The 24186-nt window shown below is 41.6% G+C and overlaps 1 protein-coding gene across 2 annotated transcripts in view; it reads right to left on the reverse strand.

The window, feature by feature from the left end:
• SMAD4 (SMAD family member 4) overlaps positions 1 to 24186 on the reverse strand; it is a 38555-nt gene that overhangs the window by 2369 nt on the left and 12000 nt on the right. For both annotated transcript variants that reach the window (XM_032214747.1, XM_032214748.1), the window contains exons 2-11: positions 16847 to 17166; positions 16454 to 16628; positions 14242 to 14271; positions 12390 to 12602; positions 10904 to 11023; positions 10687 to 10800; positions 8217 to 8267; positions 7376 to 7559; positions 3900 to 4068; positions 1881 to 2019 (exon numbers count right to left, since the gene is read on the reverse strand). In XM_032214747.1, the coding sequence (XP_032070638.1) occupies positions 1881 to 2019; positions 3900 to 4068; positions 7376 to 7559; positions 8217 to 8267; positions 10687 to 10800; positions 10904 to 11023; positions 12390 to 12602; positions 14242 to 14271; positions 16454 to 16628; positions 16847 to 17095 (1444 nt within the window). In that variant the 5' untranslated portion in view covers positions 17096 to 17166. The remainder of the gene's footprint in view (positions 1 to 1880; positions 2020 to 3899; positions 4069 to 7375; positions 7560 to 8216; positions 8268 to 10686; positions 10801 to 10903; positions 11024 to 12389; positions 12603 to 14241; positions 14272 to 16453; positions 16629 to 16846; positions 17167 to 24186) is intronic.

Below are 24186 nucleotides of genomic sequence, written 5' to 3' on the forward strand. Positions count from 1 at the left end.
ACCTTCGCGCTGTTCTCCGCTCCTCCTCGCGACTGCAACAGATGTCCAGAAGCGTCGGGAAATGTGCGGCTTATAACCCAGTGCGCTTTATATGTGGAAAAAGTTTGAAAAATTAACGTTAATTGATACTGCGGCTTTTAATCCGGTGCGGCTTTTGGTCGTGAAAATACGGTATATATGTATATGTATATGTATATGTATATGTATATGTATGTATGTATGTATACATACATACATATACATATATATGTGTGTGTGTGTGTATGTATATGTATGTTTGTGTGTGTGTGTGTGTTATATTTGTGCTGATAAATAAATAAAGGGAGACAAAGGCAACAGTAAAAATATTGGGTTTCTGTCGTGATGGACTCTTCTGACGAGCCGATTGACAGATAATGGAAGCAGTTAGCTTCCTCCCATAATTGCGGCATACCAGGGATTGTGACACTAAATATATATATATATATATATATATATATATATATATAAAACCTGAAATTGTCAAGCATCTTGTAAGAGAAAAAATGTGAGCTACATATCCCAGTAAAAGATGCCGTCTCTGCCTCTCTTAAATAAAGCTCAATTCCTTGTGATTATAAGAATATCTCTCTAGTTTCTTTTAAAACTTTATGGGACTGGATTGTCACTTCTTCCAAAATGTACCTTAATTTCTTGGTCTAGTTTCCTAACCTCTATTTCACTGAGCCTATAATTCGGGGAGCATTTAAAGAATAATTCATAGCAGAGCTGCATATCAGAAATCGAGATTCTTCAAAAAAAAAAAAAAGGAAGTTCCTCATTGCACTCTCCATGTAAAAGAAGTTATTCTTTTAATTAAAAAAAAGTTCTGACTAAAAATTCCATCAAGACAGAAAGAGTTACTGCTTCGTTTCAGCTGCAACCCCTGATTTCTGCTTCAAAAGTTCGAATCATTCCTTAAGAGTTGCAACACCCACTTGGTGCCAATGAGGAGGCAAAAAAAATCTTCAAATGCTTTCACAAAGCCCAGAAATTCCACCGACTTCTCCTGGGCATGTGTTGTTGGAAAGAGACAAGGGTTCTCCAGTGAAAAAGAGGGAAACAATTCTTCTCAAAAAAAGTCCAATTAGGGCTCATTAAATGTGAAGATGGGGTTTGACTTGACAAAAGAAGTTTATGATTGGAGGTCTGAGGCTGCTTTCCAAATCACGGTTTGACTAATCATAATGATAATTGAGTGAAGTTATACAATAATCCTACAGTTTCAACTGTAATGAAGCTTGCTCATTACAATTGTGAAGTTGTGACGATTGTAGAGCGGTGTCAGGCATGTAACTGAGCCAACTTTGAACCATTTTTTTTTTTTTTGTAAATATGTTTTATTTTCCATTTTCATTTTCGTACAGTCACACCAACTTTGAACCATTTTTGTTGTGGTTAAATAAACCACTTCCATTAAAAACCGGTTATGTGACCACAGGATGCTGCAAATAGCCATAAGTGTGGTGCGCCTTATGAAATCTTGTGACCATGCACGTGGGGGTGGTTGGGGGGGGGCACAACTGTTAGAATTCTGGGTTGTAAGTATCCCCCCCACCCTCCCAAGTAGATCCATCAGAACTCCGAACAGTCACTAAGCGACTGGTTCTAAGTCGAGAACTATCTGTACCTAGTTTATCACACCTGAAGATAAGTGTGCTGAGCAAATAATAGAAAAAAACACAGATAAGCATTTTTAAATTCTAACTGGCACATACACCTGGAAACTAAAAATGCAGATTGGATTCTAAACTACCAGAAATGCATGATTTTTTTGCTTTGGGAATGTGTGATATACTGAATTTTCTTTTTCCCAGTGAAAACATTTGAAAATATACGGAGGGATGAAAGATTTCACTTACTGATCGCTGGAGCAATTCCTCCGACAGATCCTGGCCCAGGGATGTTCCCTGCCACGGCGGCAGCCTGAGCAGCAGCTGCGGCTTGCGCTGTAGCAGCCTGCTGTTGCATTTGGCGGTGACACTGGCGTAAATCGAATACCTTAAAAAGAAGCAGCGTTATTGTAGAGCAGAAGCCATCTCGAAAACCAAGAGCCCAACCGAACTAGGCAGAAAACAGCTCCACTAGCTAAAGTGTTCATCATGGGGCAACCACAGAACCCAGTGCACGGGCTGGGGATCTCAGAGCTTAAATAAAAAAAAAATACTGATATATTTTGCTTTTGTGCTTTCTACTCCCCTTTAAGATTAAGGCGTCTTTGGCTGCATGAATTCTGGCTATTCTGAGAAGGAACACAATGATTAAGAATCAAGCAGAAACCATTCCAAAGTCAACAGGGCGGGGATATCTGCTTGGAGTGGCAGGTATTTCTATGCTTCTGCTACGTGTCAAGAGTGACTTGGAAGTCTATGGGTGAACAGCTATGAACATGTCCACCAGCTTATGCTTCTAAGAGTTGAGATGCAAACCTCAGTGAATTGACCAAGGGCAAATGGAAGTAGAGGTGATCCTCGGCTTACGGCCAAAATTGAGCCCAAAATTTCTGTTGCTAAGTTAAACATTTCTTAAGTGAATTTTGAGCCATTTTATGACCTTTCTTGCCACGGTTGTTAAAGTGAATCAGCGCAGTTATTACATTAGTAACATGGTTGCAAAGCACATCTGGCTTCTCCATGGACTTTGCTTGTCAGAAGGTCCCAAAAGGCCATCACATGAACCTGGAACACTGCAACCGTCATAAATACGAGTCAGTTGCCAAGCATCCAAATTTTGATCCTGTGACCATGGGGATGCTGCAATGATTGCAAGAGTGAAAAATGATAATAAACCCTTTTTTCAGTGCCATTGTAACTTTGAATGGTCACTAAATGAACTGTTGTACATCAAGTCTACCTATATGAATCTTAACTTAAGAGCAAACATGCATAGGATTGTGATCTATGTAAAAATAAAAAAACACGAGGACACACTAGCTACAGGTGACTTCCCACTCCTTGGCTATTTTAGTTGAAGAATCTTTCATTCTGCATCCACTCTTCTACCCCACTTGCAAGCTGCAATATTCGGCACCTGAAGAATTGAACTTTTGGTGATTTTGAAGATGTTTAACCTAGCTCTTTCCATCAGAAAACATCTAAGATCTTCTAGGTTTATTCAAATTGTGAAAGTAAAGCTTTTTTTTACAGCACAGCGCAATTCATTTTCTATTGTTTCTGCTGAGCACAAAGCGCCTACGCTTCGAGCTTCAAAACATATCCAGCCTTGATTTGAAAGCCCCAAAGACACACTGACAGCTTAGGAACCAAATTATATGAAAACGTTCCTGAGAAAACGGTAATGGAAGATTCTTTATCAATATAAGCAGGATATGAAAACTGCTTTCCGTTCTTAACCCCATGATGTCTGAGGAGCATTTTCTGGGCTGCAGAACAGGAGGCCCTCACAGAGAAAGTGAGCAGTCTTCTACAGACTGTTGCTCTTAGCATTTATCTGCAATGCATCTTTTTTTTCGATCTCTGGAGTGGTAAAATAAGAAAGATTCCAGATTAAATGCAAAAGAATTGCATTTATGCGTTATAAAACATGTTTCTCAAAAATTATCATGTGTTATGTTCAAACACAATGTTTAAAGTCAATTACTCATTTACAATCTCCACATTGGGTGATATGTACTTTCATGCAAAAAAATAATAATAATGATTTTGCAGGACTTGTGGTCCTTCTGCATAAATAATTAGATTCCCCCAAATAAGACCTGTACAATGTTACATATACCCAGCATGGGATCATATGCTGCAGATCTGTAACTTTTAACAGATTTAAAAAAGCAACATGGAGAAGAACAGAAGTCTGTGGAGAAGAGGTTAGGGATTATTTCTGTTATTACAACTTTAAAATGCAGGATTACTTTGTTAACAAACCTTAATATAGGCACTAGGATAAATTTTGTGAACCGCATCGCCCGGGGCCCGTCCAGCTTCTCGATCTAAGTAGTAACTCTGAACGAACACCGCGTGATCGCTGAGGCACCGAACCCAGACATCGCCTTCCCCTTTACACTCCAACTGTACACCTTTACCTATGTGCAACCTGGTAGGAGAAAAAGAAAATAACACAAAGACACCAAGATTCAATAAAATGGGGGAAACTGAACCATCAACAAAATTATTTGGTTTCAACATCAGTCGCTCTTAAGAAGACTGAGTCTTAAGAAGCAAGGCCTGCCTTTACCCTAAACACAGCAAGATGGCATTTATCTAGTGATACCCCATTGGAATCAAGGCTTGAATGTACAAAACCATTTTAAAATCTGGGTGCCTGTTACAGCTGTCCCATGGTTGAGAATTTTTGACAGTTGCAGTCAATGCACGGGTGTCAAACCTGATTTCATTGAGGGCTGCATCAGGGTTGTGTTTGACCCCTGGGGGTGTGGCCAGTTCATGTCGGGGGCGCCTGTGGCAGCCCGAGCGCTCTGCCAGTGAAAACGGGCTCCCAAGTGCCGTTTTCGGCTGCGACGGCCTCCTGGAACCCTCTGCCAACAGGAAAAAAGCTTGGGAGGGTTGCACACAGCCCTCCCCAGCTCCGTTTTCTCTGGCAGAGGCACTGTGGGCCGGTCCTTCTCAGTTCCCAGGGCGGCCCCACATCTGTGGGCCAGATCCAGCGCACGGGCCTCAAATTTGACATCCCTGGTCCAAAGGATCCATCACAAGTCAGCTTGATGTAACCATCAGAAAAACAGACTAACATAAACAAAAAAAAAGGTATATTTGCACTTCTAAGGAGTTGTGAGCTAATGCCCTGCAGGCAAGGCAGCTCATACCTATGATGTTCTAACCAAGGAGTAAGCAAATAATCAAGAGACCTTGAACAGCTTTGGCTCTCAAGCGGTTTGTTAAGAGCACCCAGGCTGAAGATAAGAGTGAGGTCATTTCAGCAGTGAGAGAAGTGGTGGAAATGTGTTTTGAGTCATTTTTTTTTTAAGGAATGACTTTCAAGACTGAGTGAACTCAAAACACATTCAACTACATGAAGCCAATTGCTAGTTTATGTCCAAGGCAAAAGGCCAGGATTAAACAAAGATGAATCAGAAACTTATTACCAAGTGTATCTTTACTGGCCTAGGCCTGGCCTCCCTGTTCTGCATTTCAAGATTGAATGCTACCTACGGGCACCAATTCTTTTGAAAGGATTTACAGGTGGTCCTCGACTTACAACAGTTTGCTTCGTGACTGTTGAAAGTTACAATGGCACGGGAAAAAGTGACTTATAACCGTTTTTCACCATTGCAGCATCCCCCAGGGTCACATGATCAAAATTCAGTCACTTGGCAACTGGCTCGTATTTATGACGGTGGCAGTGTCCCGGGGTCATGTGATCCTCTTTTGTGACCTTCTGACAAGCAAAGTCAATGGGGAAGCCAGATTCGCTTAACAACCAGGTTTACTAACTTATCAACTGCAGTGATTCCCTTAACAACAGCAGCAAAACAGGACTCACAGTGGGACAAAACTTCACAACTATCTCTCTTAGTAACAGAACATTTGGGCTCAATTGTGGTCATAAATCAAGGACTAACTGCGTGCCGGATTTACTTCTAAGCAATGGATCACACTTGCAATAGACAACTCATACATGCAAGAGATCCGCTTGATGGTGAAGAGACCAAGGCTAACCATGCCTGCCTCAGCCAAGTCTAAGTAGAAAAACAGGACAATAATTTATTTTATAACAAGATCCCATAATTAAAGCTTTTCCACTTATTTTGATTTTCATAAAACCTTTTTGAGGTCACAGCTGAGCATCGTAAGGGCTCACTTAACAGATGTATCAAATGCATCCAACAGGATTTTAAATAAACAGCAAAATCAAGTTGGAAATGATTAGTAAATTATTGCAGAGAAAGGGACACAATGCAAAGAATGCCGATCACCCATCGCTGTTCTGGCCAGTCACCAGAATTCAACATTTCTGCAATTCGTTAATTAAAAGCTTTACCAATTCAGGCAATCAGCCACTGGAAATTTTAATTGCATAAAAAGGGAGCTCTCAGAGTAGATATAATGCAACACATAACATATGATATCCAGGCACAGATTCATATCCCCATAACTTATGACGTGATGGCTGTAGAATGCAAATTAGAAATGTCTGTGTGAAATTTACTCCATTTCTTAATCTATTACTTCCTTGACATGTTTCCCAGCACTTGGATCTGTGATTTTGAAGCACCAGATATCAATCTCTGTATTTTTTAAGAAGTAGGGAGGGAGGTTTTGCTCAGAGGTTCGTATTAGACACAGTACATAAGTGTCGTAAGCAGACCAATGATAGCATCAACAACCGGGAATAGAGACTCCAACTCCAGCAACATCATAATCACATTGGTGGATGAAGGTATTTCTATTCTTCATTTTTTTAAAAACAAAATCTGACATGAGTTTAGTGTACTTTTATGCGGTTTGGACACATTGTGCGAAGAAGATCTACACTTAGAGAAGTCTATAATGCTGGAAAAGGCAGAAGGGACGGAAAAAGGAGGAGAAGACAACCAACAGCAAATTTGACAGACTCAAATACAGAAGAAACGAGGGCATTTTTGGAAGATTTGGTGGAGGAGTTTGGGGGCAGATCATCTGGAAGGAAATCTTGTCTATGTGGTTCATTAAGAATCAACACCGTTATTAATGGAAATTTATAGTTGATAAAACAGAGCATGATAAGTGAGTGAACTTGAGGAAGAATATTCAGAGTCAATAGTGAAGAGTATCTAAAGATGATGCATATAGGTAGTCCTCACTTAATGACCCCAATTACAACCAGAATTTTCATTGTTAAGCGATGTGCTGATTAGGTAAAACATTGTATGACCACACCGCAGAGTCCTGACTGAGGTTGTTTGGCTGGGACCACATCATTAGGCAATGACCACCCGTTTCTCCTACCCTCACCTCAAGTCTCCCGACTCGTCTATCTTTACTCAAACCTTGCCCTTCTGGGCCAGCCTGTACCACTGCTGACCTTAGCCATCTTCTTCCTCCCACTGCTGACAAGGCATTGTGAAGGACCAGGCTGGACACAGCTCAGCAGCAGGAGGAAAATGACATTGGGCAAGAGGAGATGGCATAACGCCGGGCAGCAGAGTGCAAAGCAGAATGGTGGGGCAGCAGAGTGCAGGGTGGCCAAAAGGCACTGTAACAGCCGTAACTTCCTGGCCTGGATGTACCGTAAGTATCATTTATTTGACACTGCCGTAACTTTAATCGCTGAACTAATGGTCATTAAGCAAGGACTACCTACACAGATAAAGAGGAGGACACACTTTCAAAGCTTAACCCACAAGCAACCCAAAAACAAAGGACAAATCAGATGCCTCCTTTTCCAGACCTGCGAAACCTACCTGGCTCGCTCAATGGCTTCTGTTCTATGTACATTGGAAAGCTGACCAAGGCAAAAGCGATCCCCACCTGAAGGATCCACATATCCATCAACAGTAACAACTGGACAGCTTGAAGGGACTTTGAATGTCTCCCCCACTTGAACGTCCATCTCAAAATAGGCAATGGAACACCAGTATTCTGGAGCTGAAGGGGGAGGCGAGGGTGAAGAAGAGAGGCTTCATTAAAAAAGATCAGCACTACAAGAACTAGAAGAGTTAATGAGCGCAGGGAAATGCTTTGTAGGCCAGATCGATTCACAGGTCTGAAAAAAAATCTCCCAATTGTATTTTTTTTTAAATCTTCATCGGTCACAATGGTTTTTTAAAAGCCAAGCTGTTGAACACGGATAGGTTGTCTATGTATCTGTGTGTGTATCTGTGTGTGTATCTGTGTGTGTTTGTGTGTGTGTGTTTGTGTGTGTGTGTTTGTGTGTGTGTGTTTGTGTGTGTGTGTGTGTGTGTGTGAAGGAGTGTGCAAGTAAAGGAGCATGCAAGGGTGGAGGAGTGCAAAATGTAGGAAATGGCCTTTTTTCGCACCCCCATGAATACCTCTCCCGGAATCTTATTTTTTAAAAAAAAGATTGAGTGCTGCTCCCATGGGGGAAGGGGTGCAACCGAGACAAGAAACATGATTGGCTTGCAGACCAGAGGTTCCTCACTCCTTAATGTGTGAGTATTATACTGGGGGTGGGCTTGATAAAATGGGTAAGATGGGTTTTAAAGAGGGTACAAGGTACCCATTTAATTCTGTAATATGGAATAAGCATTTAACTGAATATTCATTAAAAACAAATGCACCTACCAGGATGATTTGATATCGGCGGTTGGAATGCAAGCTCATTATGAACTGGCCCTTAAAAAAAAACATAATAAAAAAGTCATACTTTTTATCCACACTGTCCCTTGCAGGTTTTCCCATCTCTAAAAGACTTATTTCCTATCCAAATCTAATAAATGTAAATAACAGAACTAGATACAAAACGGATAATGTTTTGCTTTGAAAGCCAAAACCAACAAGTTTTTCATGAGTTGCACCCAAAAATAGACTGGGGCTCACTACAAGCAAAATCTAGAACACTTTGGTTATCCTAACTTGACATTAAAGAAATCTAGAGCAAGGGTGTCCTTCTAGACTTCAACTCCCAGCAAGGCTAGCTGGGGAATTCTGGGAGTTGAAGTCCATGGGTCTTAAAGTTGTCATGGTTGAACAGTCCTGATTTAGAGGGTCTTTTGAAGCAAGCAGGGAAACACTGGGGCATCCTTCCCCACCCACTCTTTTCCATGACTGGTGTGCTTGTTTACCTACAATCTCACCACCTTTCTTTGATGACATCCAGGTGCTATTTAGCTTCTGCCCAAGTCCCTGGCTTCAACTGGCTGCCTGACCTCTATCCTAACCTAAGAATAGAATAGAATAGAATAAGAGAGATGGAAGGGACCTTGGAGGTCTTCTAGTCCAAGTCCAACCCGCTTCACAACTTCTGGAGGCAAGTTGTTCAACTGATTAATTGTTTTGTCAGGAAATTTCTCCTTAGTTCTAAGTTGCTTCTCTCCTTAAGTTAGTTTCCACCTATTGTTTCTTGTCCTGCCCTCAGGTGCTTGACTCCCTCTTCTTTGTGGCAACCCCTGAGATATTGGAACACTGCTATCATTTCTCCCTTAGTCCTTTTCATTAAACTAGACATACCCAGTTCCTGCGACTGTTCCTCATATGTTTTAGCCTTCTGTCCCTTAATCATCTTTGTTGCTCTTCTCTGCACTCTTTCTAGAGTTTCCACATCTTTTCTATATTGTGGCGACCAAAACTGGATGCAGTATTCCAAGTGTGGCCTTACCAAGGTATCTTAAAGTGGTATTTATACTTCACGTGATCCTTCATGGGATTCCTTTACCTACCACCTATTAGTCACTGATATCCATCATTTCAATCCCACAATCTCCTCCAAAGCTTCCTATTTTCTCCTAGCTATTCTCAAGCTCTCTTTAAGCTCCATACATCCAATATGTCCACCAATCCTCTTCCCACTTTTTACAACACCTTTTTTTTTTCTCAACAACTCTGTCTTTGGCTTTTCACAGCCCAAAAACATTTCATCCAAAATGTTCTGATATACATTTGGACCAAACATCCCTGATTTCTAGCCTGGATTGAGATGAAACTAACTCTTTTCTGCATAAAACATTTTCATATGCACAGCAAACCAGCCACATAGCAGAAACTAGGATGAGATCTCTGTGTTTGTATCTACAGGGCCTAATATTAAATACATACTTTAGAAATAAGCTCAAATTTGCGGAGGAGGTTTCTCAAATATTTAAAGGAATAAATTATTTACAGACCAGTATAAGTAGTCTTTGATTTACAAGAGTTCATTTAGTGACCCTTCAAAGTTACACTGGCACTGAAAAAAGTGACTTGTGGCCATTTTTCACACTTATGACCGTTGTAGCATCCCTATGGTCATATGACTTACATTCAGATGCTTGACAACTGACTTACATTTATGACGGTTGCAGTGTCCCTTTTGCGACCTTCTGACAAGCGAAGTCAATGGGGAAAGCAGATTCACTTAACAACCGTGTTACTAACTTAATAACTGCAGTGATTCACTTAACAAATGTGGCAAAAAAGTTGTAAAATAAGGCACAACTCACTTTAGAAATTGCTCACTTAGCAACGTAAATTTGGAGCTCAATTGTGGTCATAAGCTGAGGACTACTTGTATATTAATCAAATAATTAGGCCATTTTATAAAAGTTCTACATAGATTCTGTTTGTTCCCAAGCAGAATAATAGGGGATTGAAGAGATTGAATTCTGAGAGTTGAAGAATTCTACTTGAAGAGTTCTAGAATGATACAAAAGATGGTGACATTTTCTTCTTTTTTAAAAAAAAAAAAGTTCACATATATCCCAACTGACTTTGTCTAAAAAGTTCCAAGTGCCTTTTGCCAAGTGACTCTATTTGTACCCTGTTAATATAAAAGACAGTAGCTGAATTCACATATGTCATGAATTAGCTACACTTTTTTCCCCAGTAAGCTACAAATGGGCTAATTCACAGTTAGGTCCTAACCCAAAACACATTATGACTCAGCATGATACAATACATTATCCAGCCACTAACTCGCCTGAGATAAATTACAAAGCTTCATAGATGACCAAATACTTCTTCATTTTTTCAGTTCAACGCTACTTCTTGCTGTCTCTCGGGAAATCATGATTTCATTACACCAATTAAGCCATGCATACAATAACACGTGCATGCTTACAGTAATGTCCAGGGTGAGGCATAGGTGGATGATGTTGAAGGTGTCCATTTTGATGGTGGGGGATAGTAGGCGTGTAAGCTGCGGTACGGCTACCAGTCCAAGTTGTTGTACTGTCTTTAAAAGATACAGAAAATCCGCCTTTATTTCTCATCTCTTTTCAAGGAAAAGAACGCAAACTAAACTAAACCCTGGGATGGAATGTAAACAGTTCACTTACTGTGGTGGTAAGTAGCTGGCTGAGCTGTAAAGCCATTCTGCTGTGCCCCTGGCTGAGGCCCTGAAGGAATCTGTAAGAGTCCATCACTGTGGCTACCTGCCAACATACTGGTGGGTTGGCCTGGCAAAATGTAAAACAGTTCACAATTGCTTTAAAAAAAATGAATGACTACTCTGTTAGAAGCCTCAGGTTTCTGCCGTTAATATAATTACAGTAACAAAACCACCAATAAAACACCTTTCCACATATTAATATAGCTGCTTAATTCTAAGTAATAAATGTGAATAATTTAATGCAAGGGCAAAGAATACCACTCTACCAAAAAGGCAGGACAGAAGCCACCAGCACAATCTTCCTGTATTACTTAAGAGTGCTTATTTGGCATCCAAAGTAAGATCTTGATGGCTCCCTGTTTGTTTCGTCTACTTAGACCTGGGCCTAAAGTCATAAAAAGCAGTGCTAGGCACTGGGGTCCGAACTTGTAAAAGCATGGAGTTATTTTCTCGATCTAAGATAGGGGTGTCAAACTTGCGTCATAACGGCAGCGTCATATGACATATTGCGACTTTCCCTCTTCACTTAAACTGGGTGTGGGCGTGGCCAACACGTGACACATCTGGCCCATGGGCTGTGAATTTAACAGCAAGGAGTCTTTTAGAATTATGCAAAGTAGGAGATACTGTAAAAACGCTTTTAAAAAGATGAAAAAGGCACTATTTATCTAATTACTATGCATCTCCCTTAACACTGATCTATTTTCTAATTTTTCTTTCTTAACATAATGTACAGATACCCAGTTTACCACAGTTCTCTTTCTGACGCTGAGAACTAAACATGCTTTCTAATCTGGAAGCTAAAATCTACAGGTTAGAATTTGCACCCAATGAGAGATACAATATACATGTGTATGAATACCCATCCACCTCTCTACCCCCATGTTGTTTGATACAATGTAGAACTATAAGGTGCCAAGATACAGCAGACTGAAACAGCACATAAATGAAAGAAATAAAAAAAAGCAAGGAAGCAACGAAGGAAGGAATCTGGATTACAGCTCTACCTCCATAAAAGGGATCAAGTAACAGTCATTATTTTTAACCATTAAGTTAATGGTAATTTATTTATTTGTTAAATTTATTAGCTGCCTATCTCACTGTGGATGCTACTCTAGGCAGTTTACAATAATAAAAAGGAAAGAAAATGAAAACGTGTGTAAACAGAAGTAAAATAACAGAACAATAAAGTAAACAATGACAAAGGAATACAATGAGAATAAACACGTCAATCTAACCAAATTACAATGATATTTAATTAATTACATATAATTATACTATACAATATAATTATCAAACAGGATTCCATGGTTTCTCGATTCATTTAGTAATCCGTTTATATTAATGGCCTGATTAATCACAGCCGGGGTTTCTAAAACAAAGTGGGATGGACAACATGCATTTTCAAATGGTGGTCAGCATAATCATCTTACTTGTGGAAGGAACAGGAATGTTGGGAAAATTTGTAGTGCTGGCAGAACTAGGCTCAGAAGGCGCTAACATAGCTGGAGTACTATAGGATTCAGTGGGTGCTCTGTTACTCGGGGGATGCTGAATCGTCTGAACTGAATGGCCTTCAGCAGATGACAGTGACGGCTGCCCTTCAAAATCATGTACATACTCATCTTTTACTAACATGGCAGGTGCTGTGATAAAAGACAAATGTAAAAGATTAAGGAGAAAAATACACAAAAGACTGCTGTAAAATACACAGAAGGAAGAAAAGCTATTTTCACTTGACACCACAGATAGAGAAGGATTACTTGAAATGACAAAGAAGCATAGCTGAAATAAATGGATTTGAGAAAGTTTTAATGAAAAGAGAAGGCTGATCCTAAAAGTACCAGAAATAATCATAATTTGAGATATTCAGAATAAAATGGAACAATGCTGTCAGGATGCACAATTAAGCTTAAGATACAAAAGTTCCAAGTGATGGTGATATCCTTTTTGAAAGAAAAAAAAATCATTATTTCTTATTTATGCATATTAAAGTCCACTGTAATGGATCAAAATAGTCCTCCTCTCATCCAAGCTCTTGGGTGTTTATGTCAAGAATCTCTAGCATCTCCCTGGAATTCTTGGACATTTAAATTATTCTGGACTCTACAGATTATACTTGACAACTATTTATTTACAACTAATTTTATCTTCCCCAATTACAAAGGACTTTAGGCAAAGTCCTACATCAATATAGAAAAACAAAAATATGTAAATCAGAACAATGGCAAAAAGATAATCATAAAAAAGAACATCCCCAACCAAGAGAGGTGCCCATGATATCAAAATGATACAAACAAGTTCCACGGTTTCTGTAGGAAATGCAGACAATAAGCCAATCATTGGCAAGACGACAAAAGCAACCTGTGAAGGGCACAGAACTCTTCCCCTGTTGTTGCTACAGATACATGTTGAAATTCAACACTCAATGAGCAGAAATGGTCTCTCTCCTCTTCCTCCCCCCTTTCCCCCAAGGAGATACTGAGGGTGTATGGGAGAAGCTGAAAGCTCTTATACATCAGCAAAAATCGATTCCATTAGCAGTCATATCCAACTGACTCTTATGCATATAAACCCAGAGCCAGCATCCTCCCCACACAAACCTATTATGGAAAAAAAAGTCATTTAGCATACAGGGGACTTTTTTCAATGTAGTCAATGAGAATGGATTTCATTCAATCTGAGGACAAAATAAAACCCAGTTGGGATTTTATCCCAGTTTGGAAATATAATAAATCCAAAATCAATATGTGTACAAGAAACTGCACGTAGAAAGCAGCTGATCAATTAACTAGCCAAGTAAATCACAGTAAGATGGATCAGACTTATTCGATGGATTTATTCCAGGTTTAAGTGTATCTAACCCAATGCATTAGTGGACACCCAGAAATTAGAAATTTATGAGTTCAGATACATACAGTATCTCATTTAGATTGCTAAACTACTTCTTTTAGTTCTTGGTAAAGAGTCTTTTTATTGACTAAATCCATCAGGGGGCAATGTTAGTCACATACAATGAGTAACCAGTTAAAGGTCTCAAGCAATAATTGGCAATTTTTCTTTATTCCTTTAAGAACACAAACAAGAATAACAACCATAACATCATAATTTCTCTTTCTCTGCATTCATATAATGACAGAACACTTCCTTGTGACTCATGTAACTGCATAATACAGAATTCGCCATTCTTTCTACTGCAGAAAAATAGTTTTCCCAATGTTTATGAAGCTTTGAATTTAAGATTCCATGTTGTTTATAATGCAGAAAATGTTATGTATAGCTTACCAGAACTTTGCAGAGTCAATCCTGAAAGATCTTTAAAGAGAAAATATACAGTGATTAGACCAGTTTTAAATACTAGTGAATAAACATTTTTACCATCCAAATGTTTAAACAAAAAATGAACAGAAATGTGTAGATATGCATCAGGGGATAGGCTGCCTGAAAAATGACCAGCACTGGGACGTTGGTGCTCTATCCCTTTAAGATCTCTCCCTGGCTTAGCCAGTCCAGCAACTGTAAAAGCTGAGCAGAGAAGCAGCTGGGTATGGTAATGTTGGAGTTGTGCTGTTGGAGTGAATGTGAAGATGGTTTGTGTTTATTTGTGAAACTAAAACAGCCTGAAGCAGCTTAAGGAAAGTAGAAGAGTTACTGTTTTCCAGAAGTAGGACTTGCAAATAGTAGTAGAGGAACAGGAGCTACAGCAGAATCTGGGAAGAGAGGCATAGCAAATAGTGAGTCCTTTCGATGTGTTTCTTATAGGCCAGGTTGGGGAGGGGTTTCTGTTCGCTCTCTAGGATTTTGGAGCCCACTAGCCTGGATTTATGTAAAAAAAAACCTGTGACAATACACCTTTTATAAGGCCCCAAGACCTGGTTGTTTCATGAGTTGTTTCAGTCAGATATGGTGAGATCTGCTGCTACTGATGATGTGATTTTTGTGACTGAGGTTACTGCATTACCTTTGTGGGAATTCTATGCTGTATTTCTTGTTCTGATCCCTATATAGGGATCCCACCTAGTCATTCTTTTGAAATGGGTGGCCAGTTAAATAAATATGCATATAAAGTATTATTAAATTATGTTCTTAAATTCTCTACTTGACAAATGTTTATATTAAACTGGAAGCTGTCTTTCTATCCTACCATTTCTGGAATATAATCCCATGATAATATTTCAGAAATGCAATATTTCTTTCTTGTTTGATAACAATAATATTTTTTTTTTAAAAAACCAACAGCTTTCAAAGCTGAACAAGGGACCAATTAATTCTTCCTTTCCATCAAGGGAAACATTTATTGTCAGACTTTTTTTAATCCCTTTAGACCTTTAAGGCAGTGTTTTTCAACCTTTTTTGTGCAAAGGCACACTTTTTTCATGAAAAAAATCACGAGGCACACCACCATTAGAAAATGTTAAAAAAAATTAACTGCGCCTATATTGACTATATATAAAGTGTTTTTCCCATGGCACACCTTATACTATGTCACGGCACACTAGTGTGCCGCGGCACAGTGGTTGAAAAACACTGCTTTAAGGAATGATTAAAGATCCATCCACCACATTCAAAATACAGTCCATGAGGCAATACTGTTTCAAAAGTCTTCCACAAAGTACCATGAAATCTGTGAGGAAATCTGAGCTAATTGTAAATCTACCTTGAACCGAGTTCACTCCTGAAATTATATGGGCCAGTATGTGGCTTTCTTAGTATTAACACTAAACTATTTGCCACTGCTTTTTGTTTTCCAGAATGTGTTTTGATTTCTCAATGTAGCCCTCAAGGATTTCTTCCATCCAAGTACACTTTGAGTCCAACCATCTTTCTAGCTTTTCAAGGCTATTTAGCCTAAAGGCTGCAAAAGACGGCTCAATTGTCACAAAACTTGCCTTGACCCTCAACAGCAGTAGGATGTAACATTAAAACCCACAACTATGAAACAAAAGGTCTCTTGAATGCTGCAATGCAAAGATAAGGAAGGGTAAGCAAAGAATTCAAGATCACTGGAGGATCCAAGGCCAGAAGGGACCATGTCTCTATGGAGCTCCAGGAGAACATTTCTTGCAGAAGAAATCATTTGGAGAAATTTGACTAATTCCTCACTATAGTGGCAGGAAAGAATCTGGAATATTTTAAATGACAGCTGTTCTCTCCGGAATATCTCCCGGGAGTTTTAAGTTTCTTTCTTTGAAATAAAAATAAAAAACCCTGCTGGAATGACTAACATTGCACTTCAGCACTGCAACCTTGTTTCTGGTTGTCACTGTTCCTAGTATATCTTCCCTACAACCAAAGAGAATAGGGAGAAAAATACAATGTTGAAAGATCCCTTGACCAACCACAAGAATCTTTTCCAGCAGTCTGGAATCTACTGCCTTGCAAGGTAGAAATCAAAACAGATGACTCAGAAAATAGGGGAGTCAGGAATCTGTTATTAAAGCTAACCCAATTTCTAATTTAAATCCAACAATTTGCATGGATTTATGAACAAACTTACCAATGCCAGGTGACACAACACGCTCATAATGATATGGATTCACGCAGACACTGTCACATTTCAAGTCAAATGCATACTGGCAATATTTGACATGTTTGAGTTCATTTTTGTGAAGATCAGGCCACCTCCATAACCGTGCATAAATTACATGTGGAAAGCCCTTTCGACCAGCCACCTAAAAAGATTGGAAATCATGGGAAAAATTCACTGGAAAATCAGAGGAAAATCATCCAAGAAATGAAGGAAATATTTTATACTCTACTGAACACTACAAAAACATTCATCTGTAAGCACCATTTCCACAGGTTATAGGCAAGCATGGCGATTTTCCATTCTTTCTTTGTCACTACATAAAATAAAGAACATCACAGCACTAGATATGCTTCTACTAACCTGAAGCCTTCCATCCAGCGTTCTCTGAATGGTAACACATTTGCTAGGATGAGCTCCATTTGTGGTTATGGCTGTGATCAAGGAATCCAGTTCATCTTTTTTCTCCTTGAGTTTTTTAACTAAGCTTTCAATAGCCCTCTTTGCAAATGTTTCACTCTCCCCTCCTTGTCGATGGCACATCAAACTGTGAACAATGCTCAGGCAAGCATCATTACTGGTTGGCGTGTTGGTAATAGACATACTGTCCATTGGTACAGTTCTCACTTCAAGACCAAAGATCTCTGCCAACCAGTGGGCCAGAGACTACGTCTAGGGAAAGCCTAAAAGAAAAGAAATGGCGAAACATTACAAGAACAGCCACGAAATGTTTTCTGTGGGTCTGCCATATTTCTCTCAGTTACCACTATAATATTTAAATTGAGTAAAATGAATTGGATGGAGAAGTAGTCTAACTCAAACATACTTCTTTCCCAAAAACATAAAGGTTGGAGGGTTGCTGTTTTATTTTTTTTTAATAAAATGTGCCATCTTTCCCTTTCCAGTTTTTTCAAAGAGCATAGATTGGAATTGAATTGGGCTAACCTTGCAAATCCAATACAGGTAGTCCTCAAACTTATGACCACAATTGAGCCCAAAATTTATGTTGGTCCAAGAGAAGTGTGAAGAATTTTTTAGGTACATTGCTTCAATGAATCCACCTTTATCCAAGTTTCATTGCATTGTTTGTATTGTACTTTTTGAGTTTTAGGGCAAGTATGTACAGATAGTCCTTGACTTACAACAGTTCATTCAGTGACCATTTGAAGTTACAATGGCACTGAAAAAAGTGACTTATGACCATTTTTCACACTTAACAACCATTGCAGCATCTCCATGGTCACGAGATTTACATTTGGATGCTTGACAACTGGTTCATATTTATGACAGTTGCAGTGTCCCAGAGTCATGTGATCCTTCTGACAAGACAGGTCAATGGGGAAACCAGCCTTACTTAACAACCGTGTCACCAACTTAACAAGAAAAGTAAAATGGAATAAAATGGGGCAAACCTCATTTAACAAATTTAACAGAAATTTTGGGCTCAATTGAGGATTACCGATACTTGTACAACAAGATTACAGTAAAGTGAGGTGTGATGGCAAAACATTTAGGAAATCCTGATTTAGAAACAGCAGCAATGCTTAGGAACATGTGGGAGGACAAGACAGGCAAGTCTAGATTGGCCCAGGTAAGACAACAGGGTTTATTTATCACTTTAAAGTCCAAGGTGGGGAAGGGGGGAAGAGGAGAAAATTTGTCTGGACTTGCCCAAGAGGTTCTTCTCAATTCCTGTTATTGTTTTAAAAAAAACTTTTCTTAAAAGGAAGTAGGCATGAGATATCAAAGGGGAAGGGAGATCACCTGGAAAAAAGAATACCTGGAAAAGGGATAAAGATTGCTAGAAAAATATTAGCAATATGGAGATTGTAAACAGTTATAGGGTGAGTTAGTTTTCAGAAGAAGTAGAGGACTTAGGAAAACATAGGAGGAACTGTGGTAGGAGTGAAGATGAACTTCTGTGGGGACAGGACGGAAGTGAGGGAGGGTGTGACTTGGAGTCAAGAAAACAGTCATTGAGCAAAAAAATGATGACTGTTTGATGTGTAGAGAAGGCAGATGGACAGGGAATCTGAGAATAACAGAACTAACGCAAGAGACGATGACATATTCTGAGCCAGTAATCTCTAGGGCAGGGATGGCTAACCTTTTCGTCGCCAAGTGCCAAAAGCACACATGTGCACACATACATCCATAATGTAATGAGCAAACCCCCCGTTGTGCCCCGCCCCCACGCATGTGCGTGTGACCCCCGTGTGTGCCTTCCCCCACACATGCACATTCAACCCCCATGCATGTGCCCCGCCCCACTATGCACGCATGCACATCTCCCACATGTGCCCCCCCCCACATATGCATGGCAGAGACCCAAAAACCAGCTGGTTGGTGGGGGGCACCCACGCAGGTGCAGTGGAGCTAAGCTGGGACGACGCTCACGTGCCCACAGAGAGGGCTCTGCGTGCCACAGGTTTGCCATCATGGCTCTAGGGCAGTGGTTCCCAAACTTGGCAACTTTAAGACTTGTGGATTTCAACTCCCAGAATTCTCCAGCCAACAGAGCTGGCTGGAGAATTCTGGGAGTTGAAGTCCACAAGTCTTAAAGTTGCCAAGTTTGGGAACCACTGCTCTAGGGAGTTAACAGAAAGTGCTCTTAAAAGTTTTGAACCAAAGTTGCAATTTATAGAAGCAGTTATTAGTCAGGATCACCTGGCTGGAGAAGCAAAATTTATCAGACATAATATAATAGATTATTCTATTTTCAAGTGTGTGGTTTTGCTCTATGGATCCTGATATTTGGAAATTGTTCTCTGCTTCAAAGAATCTGTCTCTGGCTTTTATTTTGGAAAAGTTTTGGGAGTTTGGCCAACTTAATTCTTGCTTATTTGATACAATCTTAATCTACATGAGTCCAGACCCCACTTAAAAGATCTGGGTCTAGTCTCCCCACAATTCTATGGGAGACTGTTGAGATGTTGCTTCTTCTTTTTTTTTAAATCAGTGGTAAAAGCTAGATTTACATTTTTCCTTCTTATCTGCAGTTACATTCATTCTAAAATTATAATATGGAGGCTTCTGTGTTCATCTCAAAAGGAGATAAGGCCCCTGTTCTCTGGTTTGATACTTCAAAGCAACTACTGTAGAGCCAGAAAGTGAAACTTCAATTTGCTTTTCGTTGTTGTTGTTGTTGTTGTTGTTATTCACAGTTTGCAGCTAAGTTGCTCATGTTGTGAGAGCCCTAGCACTTGTCAAAGTGTTTCCATTCTCCAGAAAGATGGTGACAACGGAAGTGTAAAATTCAACTGTCTTGTCTTTTCTTCCTTCCTTTCTCCACTTTTCTTTCTTTCTTTCTCTTCTTCCAATTAATATATCTGCTCATCTAAAAAATCGTGACTCTGGCCAGCTACAACAAGTAAACACAGCATAGAAAACACAAAAACAACAAGGACAAGGGCACACTTACAATCCACAAGCGAGGGAAAAACAACTACCCACAAGAACTCAACAGAAGCTGCATCATGCAGCAGAGGCAAAGGGTGTAATAGAAGAGACAAGGACCCATCATCATCCAGCAAAGTTGCACCTCTCTTTAGGTTATTCACTTTCTGTGCCTCTCTTCTCATAAAAAAACAGCCTTCTTAGAAGTATCACAAGATATAGTTGTTCCATTCTTCTCATCCTCATCTTTATATATTGCCTTCCAAAAATACAACCATACAGACCTCCATAACAAAATAATAAAGCACTCAAGAGACAGAGTAAAAATGGAACTGAGGTTCTGAACAGTTTAGCTCAGATCCAACAACATTGTGTAACAGAAATTCAGCAACATACTACACGTAGTCCTCGACTTATGGCAGTTTGTTTAGTGGCCATTTGAACAGCACTGGAAAAAATGACTTATGAAAGATTTTTCACACTTATTACCATTGCAGCAATCCCAAGGTCACATGATTTACATTCGGCCGCTTGACAACTGGTTCATATTCATGACAGTTGCAGTATCCTGGGGTCATGTGACCATTTTTTGAGACTTTTTAGCAAGCAAAGTTGTTACTAATTTAACAACTGCAGTGATTCACTTAAGAAATGCAGCAAGGAAAGTCGTAAAATGGGACAAAACTAATTTAATAAATTTCTCCCTTAGTGACATAAATTCTGGGTTCAGTTGTGGTCATAAGTCAAGGATTCCCCCTTTACTAACTCTAGACAAACCAAAATGCTTGAAAAATTGCTTAAAAAGATAAAACATATTTTACCAATTGATTTACCATTCAACCAAGCGAAGAATATTCTATCACACATGAACATACCTTGGACCTCAGAGCACAGCTATTCTAAAATAAACAAAACTGTGGAATTGGACTGCAGTCTTTTATCTACCCTTCACCTGAATAATTAAGAGTACAGTTGCTTTAGAAAAAAAAAATTATATCGCTTGGAAATGTTTCCTGTCTTTCTACAACCACCAAAGCAGTACTCTGATGCTGCTGTTTTGCTCTCTTTAGCAAGGGAGAGTACAAATTTTTTAGGCACCAAAGCTCTGGGAGGGAGTGGAAATGGCAGTTGGTCTTACCTGAACTGCTATTTTGGGGGCTCGCACAGGAGGCTCTAGTGGATGGTATTGACACACCCATTTGGCCATGAGACTGGGATGAAGCTGAAGACACGCCTCTGTGCTCCACCCTTCCTTCTCCACTTCATCAAAGTGAGCTCCCCTCAGACCTGAAAACAAGGCACAAAGGAGAACTCCCACCACCCCAGCTATCCTACTACCTAGGGCGGGAACTGGAGCCTCAGTCCGAGCCCAGAAAATAGCAGTTCAGGTAAGACCAACTGCCATTTTCCGGAGCAAGGGACAGGAGGCTCCAGTGGATGAGACCTACCAAAGCTAAGTCCCATGGGCGGGGAACTCATGCTCTGCAATAACCTGCTGGATAAACAGCAATGGGGATGCCCGTGTAGCCACTCTGCAAATGTCCTCTATGGGGGCCTGGGAGGCCAAAGCCGCCGAGGTGGCAACGCTTCTTGAGTGTGTTGTGATGCCGGCCGGCACTGGCAACCTCTGGGATTCGTATGCTAGGGATATGACTAAGCTGATCCACCAGCTAATGGTGGAAGGCGTTACCCTCCTACCCAGAGATGACAGTTGGAAAGATAGGAAGAGTGCCTCTGACCTTTGGAAGGAGGCCGTCCACTTCAGGTAAATACACAGGGCCTGTCTGATGTCCAACTGTGCCACTGCTGTTCCCGTTCTCTAGCCGGGTTAGGGCAGAAATCAGGGAGAACAAGTTCCTGGGAACGGTGGAATATGGAATTCACCTTAGGAAGGCTGGGTCCAACCTCAAAATGACCCTGTTGTTGTGGCACATGCACAAGTCCTCCCTAGAGGAGAGTGCTCCTACTCTGACACCCTTCTAGCCGACGTGATGGCGACTAGGAATACCACCTTAAGGGTTAGGTGTTTCATGCTAACCATTCTAATGGCTCAAAGGGCTCCTCCATGAGAGCCCGTAGCACAGTGGGGCGATTCCATGTGGGGAATCTATGCACCACTGGGGGGTACAGGTTGAAGACCCCCCAAAGGAACCTCTTCACAACAGGAAGCTGGGTGAGAGGAACTGGGCCCACGCCCGGGAGGATCGTGGCAAGGGCGGCTAGTTGCCTGCGCACAGTCCCCCGGGCGAGGCCCTTGTCTAGACCATCCTGGATGAATTCCAGGACCTGCGGTACCAAGGCCCTGGTGGGCTCAATCCATTTTGCCTGGCACTAGGAAATGAAAGCCACCCATGTAGAGCCATAGATCCTCAAGGTGGCATTTCTGCGAGAGGCCTCTATGGTTCTAATCACCCGCAGAGAAAATTGAGCTCCCTTTAGGCGCTCCTGCTCAATCTCCACACGGCTAGTTGCAGCCAGTGTGGTTCCAGGTGCATCAGCTTCCCTTGGTGCAGCTCTATTTCCCCCTCCGGTATCCGCCATGGAGGCTGGACTGACATGATCTTGAGGTCCGCGAACAAGGGTCTCCTCGGCCAGTGAGGAGCCACCAGGATCAGCTCTGCCTGCACCCTGACTAGCTTCTGAACTATCCCGGGAAGGAGGGGGAGGGGAAGAAAAGCGTACAGAAGTCCCCTTGGCCACCTTGCACAAAGAGCGTCGATTCCTTCCGTTCCCTGAGCTGGGAACCGAGAGAAGAACTGTGGAAGCTTGTTGTTGGCTGGAGTGGCGAAGAGGTCCAATACTGGCCGTCCGAACCTCCGCCAGATGCTCTGGAACAGCTCCTGGGACAGGATCCACTCTCCGTTGTCCACCATCTCTCGACTGAGCCAGACGGCCTGATGGTTGTCGATCCCCGTGATGTGCTCCGCCTGGATCCACCGCAGATGTCTCTCTGCCCAGCTGCCCAGCGACATCGCTTAGGTGTGCAATGCCCTGGAACACGTGTCGCCCTGCTGATTGATATGGGCCTTGGCCGCCACGTTGTCGGTGAGTACCAGGACGTGATGACCCTCAACAGCGGTCTGGAAATATCGAAGCGCCAGATGGATCGCCCGGAGCTCCAGCCAGTTGATATTGTATTGGAGTTCCTGCCAGGACCACCGGCCCAGCGCCAACTGGGACCCCAGGGTCGCCCCCCAGCTGAACACGCTGGTATCTGTGGTGAGAACGAGGCGCTCCTGGTCCCTGAACTCGCACCGCTTGAGCAAGACTGGGGACAGCCACCACTTGAGGAAAATCCGTATCTGAGGGGTGGCCTCGACCTTGGCCGGTGAGCTGCTGGTGTTGGCTCTCTAGAACGGTAGGAGTCGCCACTGCAGAGTCCTGGCGTGCAACCATGCCCACGGTACTACCTCGATGCAGGATATGAGTTTTCCCAATAAACTGGATAGAAAGGCTATGGGAACATAACGGTCCCTACGAACCTGCTTAATCATCTTAACCAAACTGGCCCTACGGTCCGGGGAGAGAAAAACCTTTCCTGCACGGGAGTCTATGTCTGCTCCTAAATGGAGAATTCTAGTTGACGGGGTGAGGGAATTCTTTTCAAAGTTGACGGAGAACCCCAGCCCCTGAAGGGTGTCCACGACCTGCCAGAGGTCCGCCCTCGTCTGACCCAGGGATGCCCCCTGGACGAGGGCGTCATCCAGGTAGCAATATAGCCTAATGGGAAAGGCCCTTAGGTAGGCTGCCACCACTGCCAGTACCTTGGTGAATGCTCTAGGTGCAGAGGATAACCAAAAGGGAAGGCCTCTGTATTGGAAGTGGCAGCCCAGGTAGGAAAACCGCAGGTACTGCCTGTGGCGTGGGAGGATGGGAATATGGAGATAAGCCTCCAGGGGATCTATAGAAGCCATGTAATCCCCCTCCCATATGCCTGCTGGAATGGATTTAAGCGAGGCCATCTTGAACTTGCGGTACACAAGATGTTTATTCAAGAGCTTCAAGTCGAGAATAGCTCTCCAGCCCCCCGAAGCTTTCGGCACGAGGAACAGATTTGAGTAGAACCCCCGGCCCACCTGGTCCGAGGGGACCGGTTCTATCGCGGCGATGTCAAGCAGATGCTCAATGGCCTGACGCATCCACCTGTGTTTGTCTAGATTTTGCGCAGGGGGAAATGTGCGAAAGTGGTTGGGGGAGATGGAGAGGAACTCTAGCCGAAGCCCATGTGAGACAGTGCTGATTATCCAGGCGTCAGAGGAAATTCTCGCCCAGGCCTCGGAGAAGAGAGCCATGCGACTGCCAATGGT

The sequence above is a fragment of the Thamnophis elegans genome, chromosome 3, assembly GCF_009769535.1.
Source record: "Thamnophis elegans isolate rThaEle1 chromosome 3, rThaEle1.pri, whole genome shotgun sequence".
NCBI classification, from domain to species: Eukaryota; Metazoa; Chordata; class Lepidosauria; order Squamata; family Colubridae; genus Thamnophis; species Thamnophis elegans.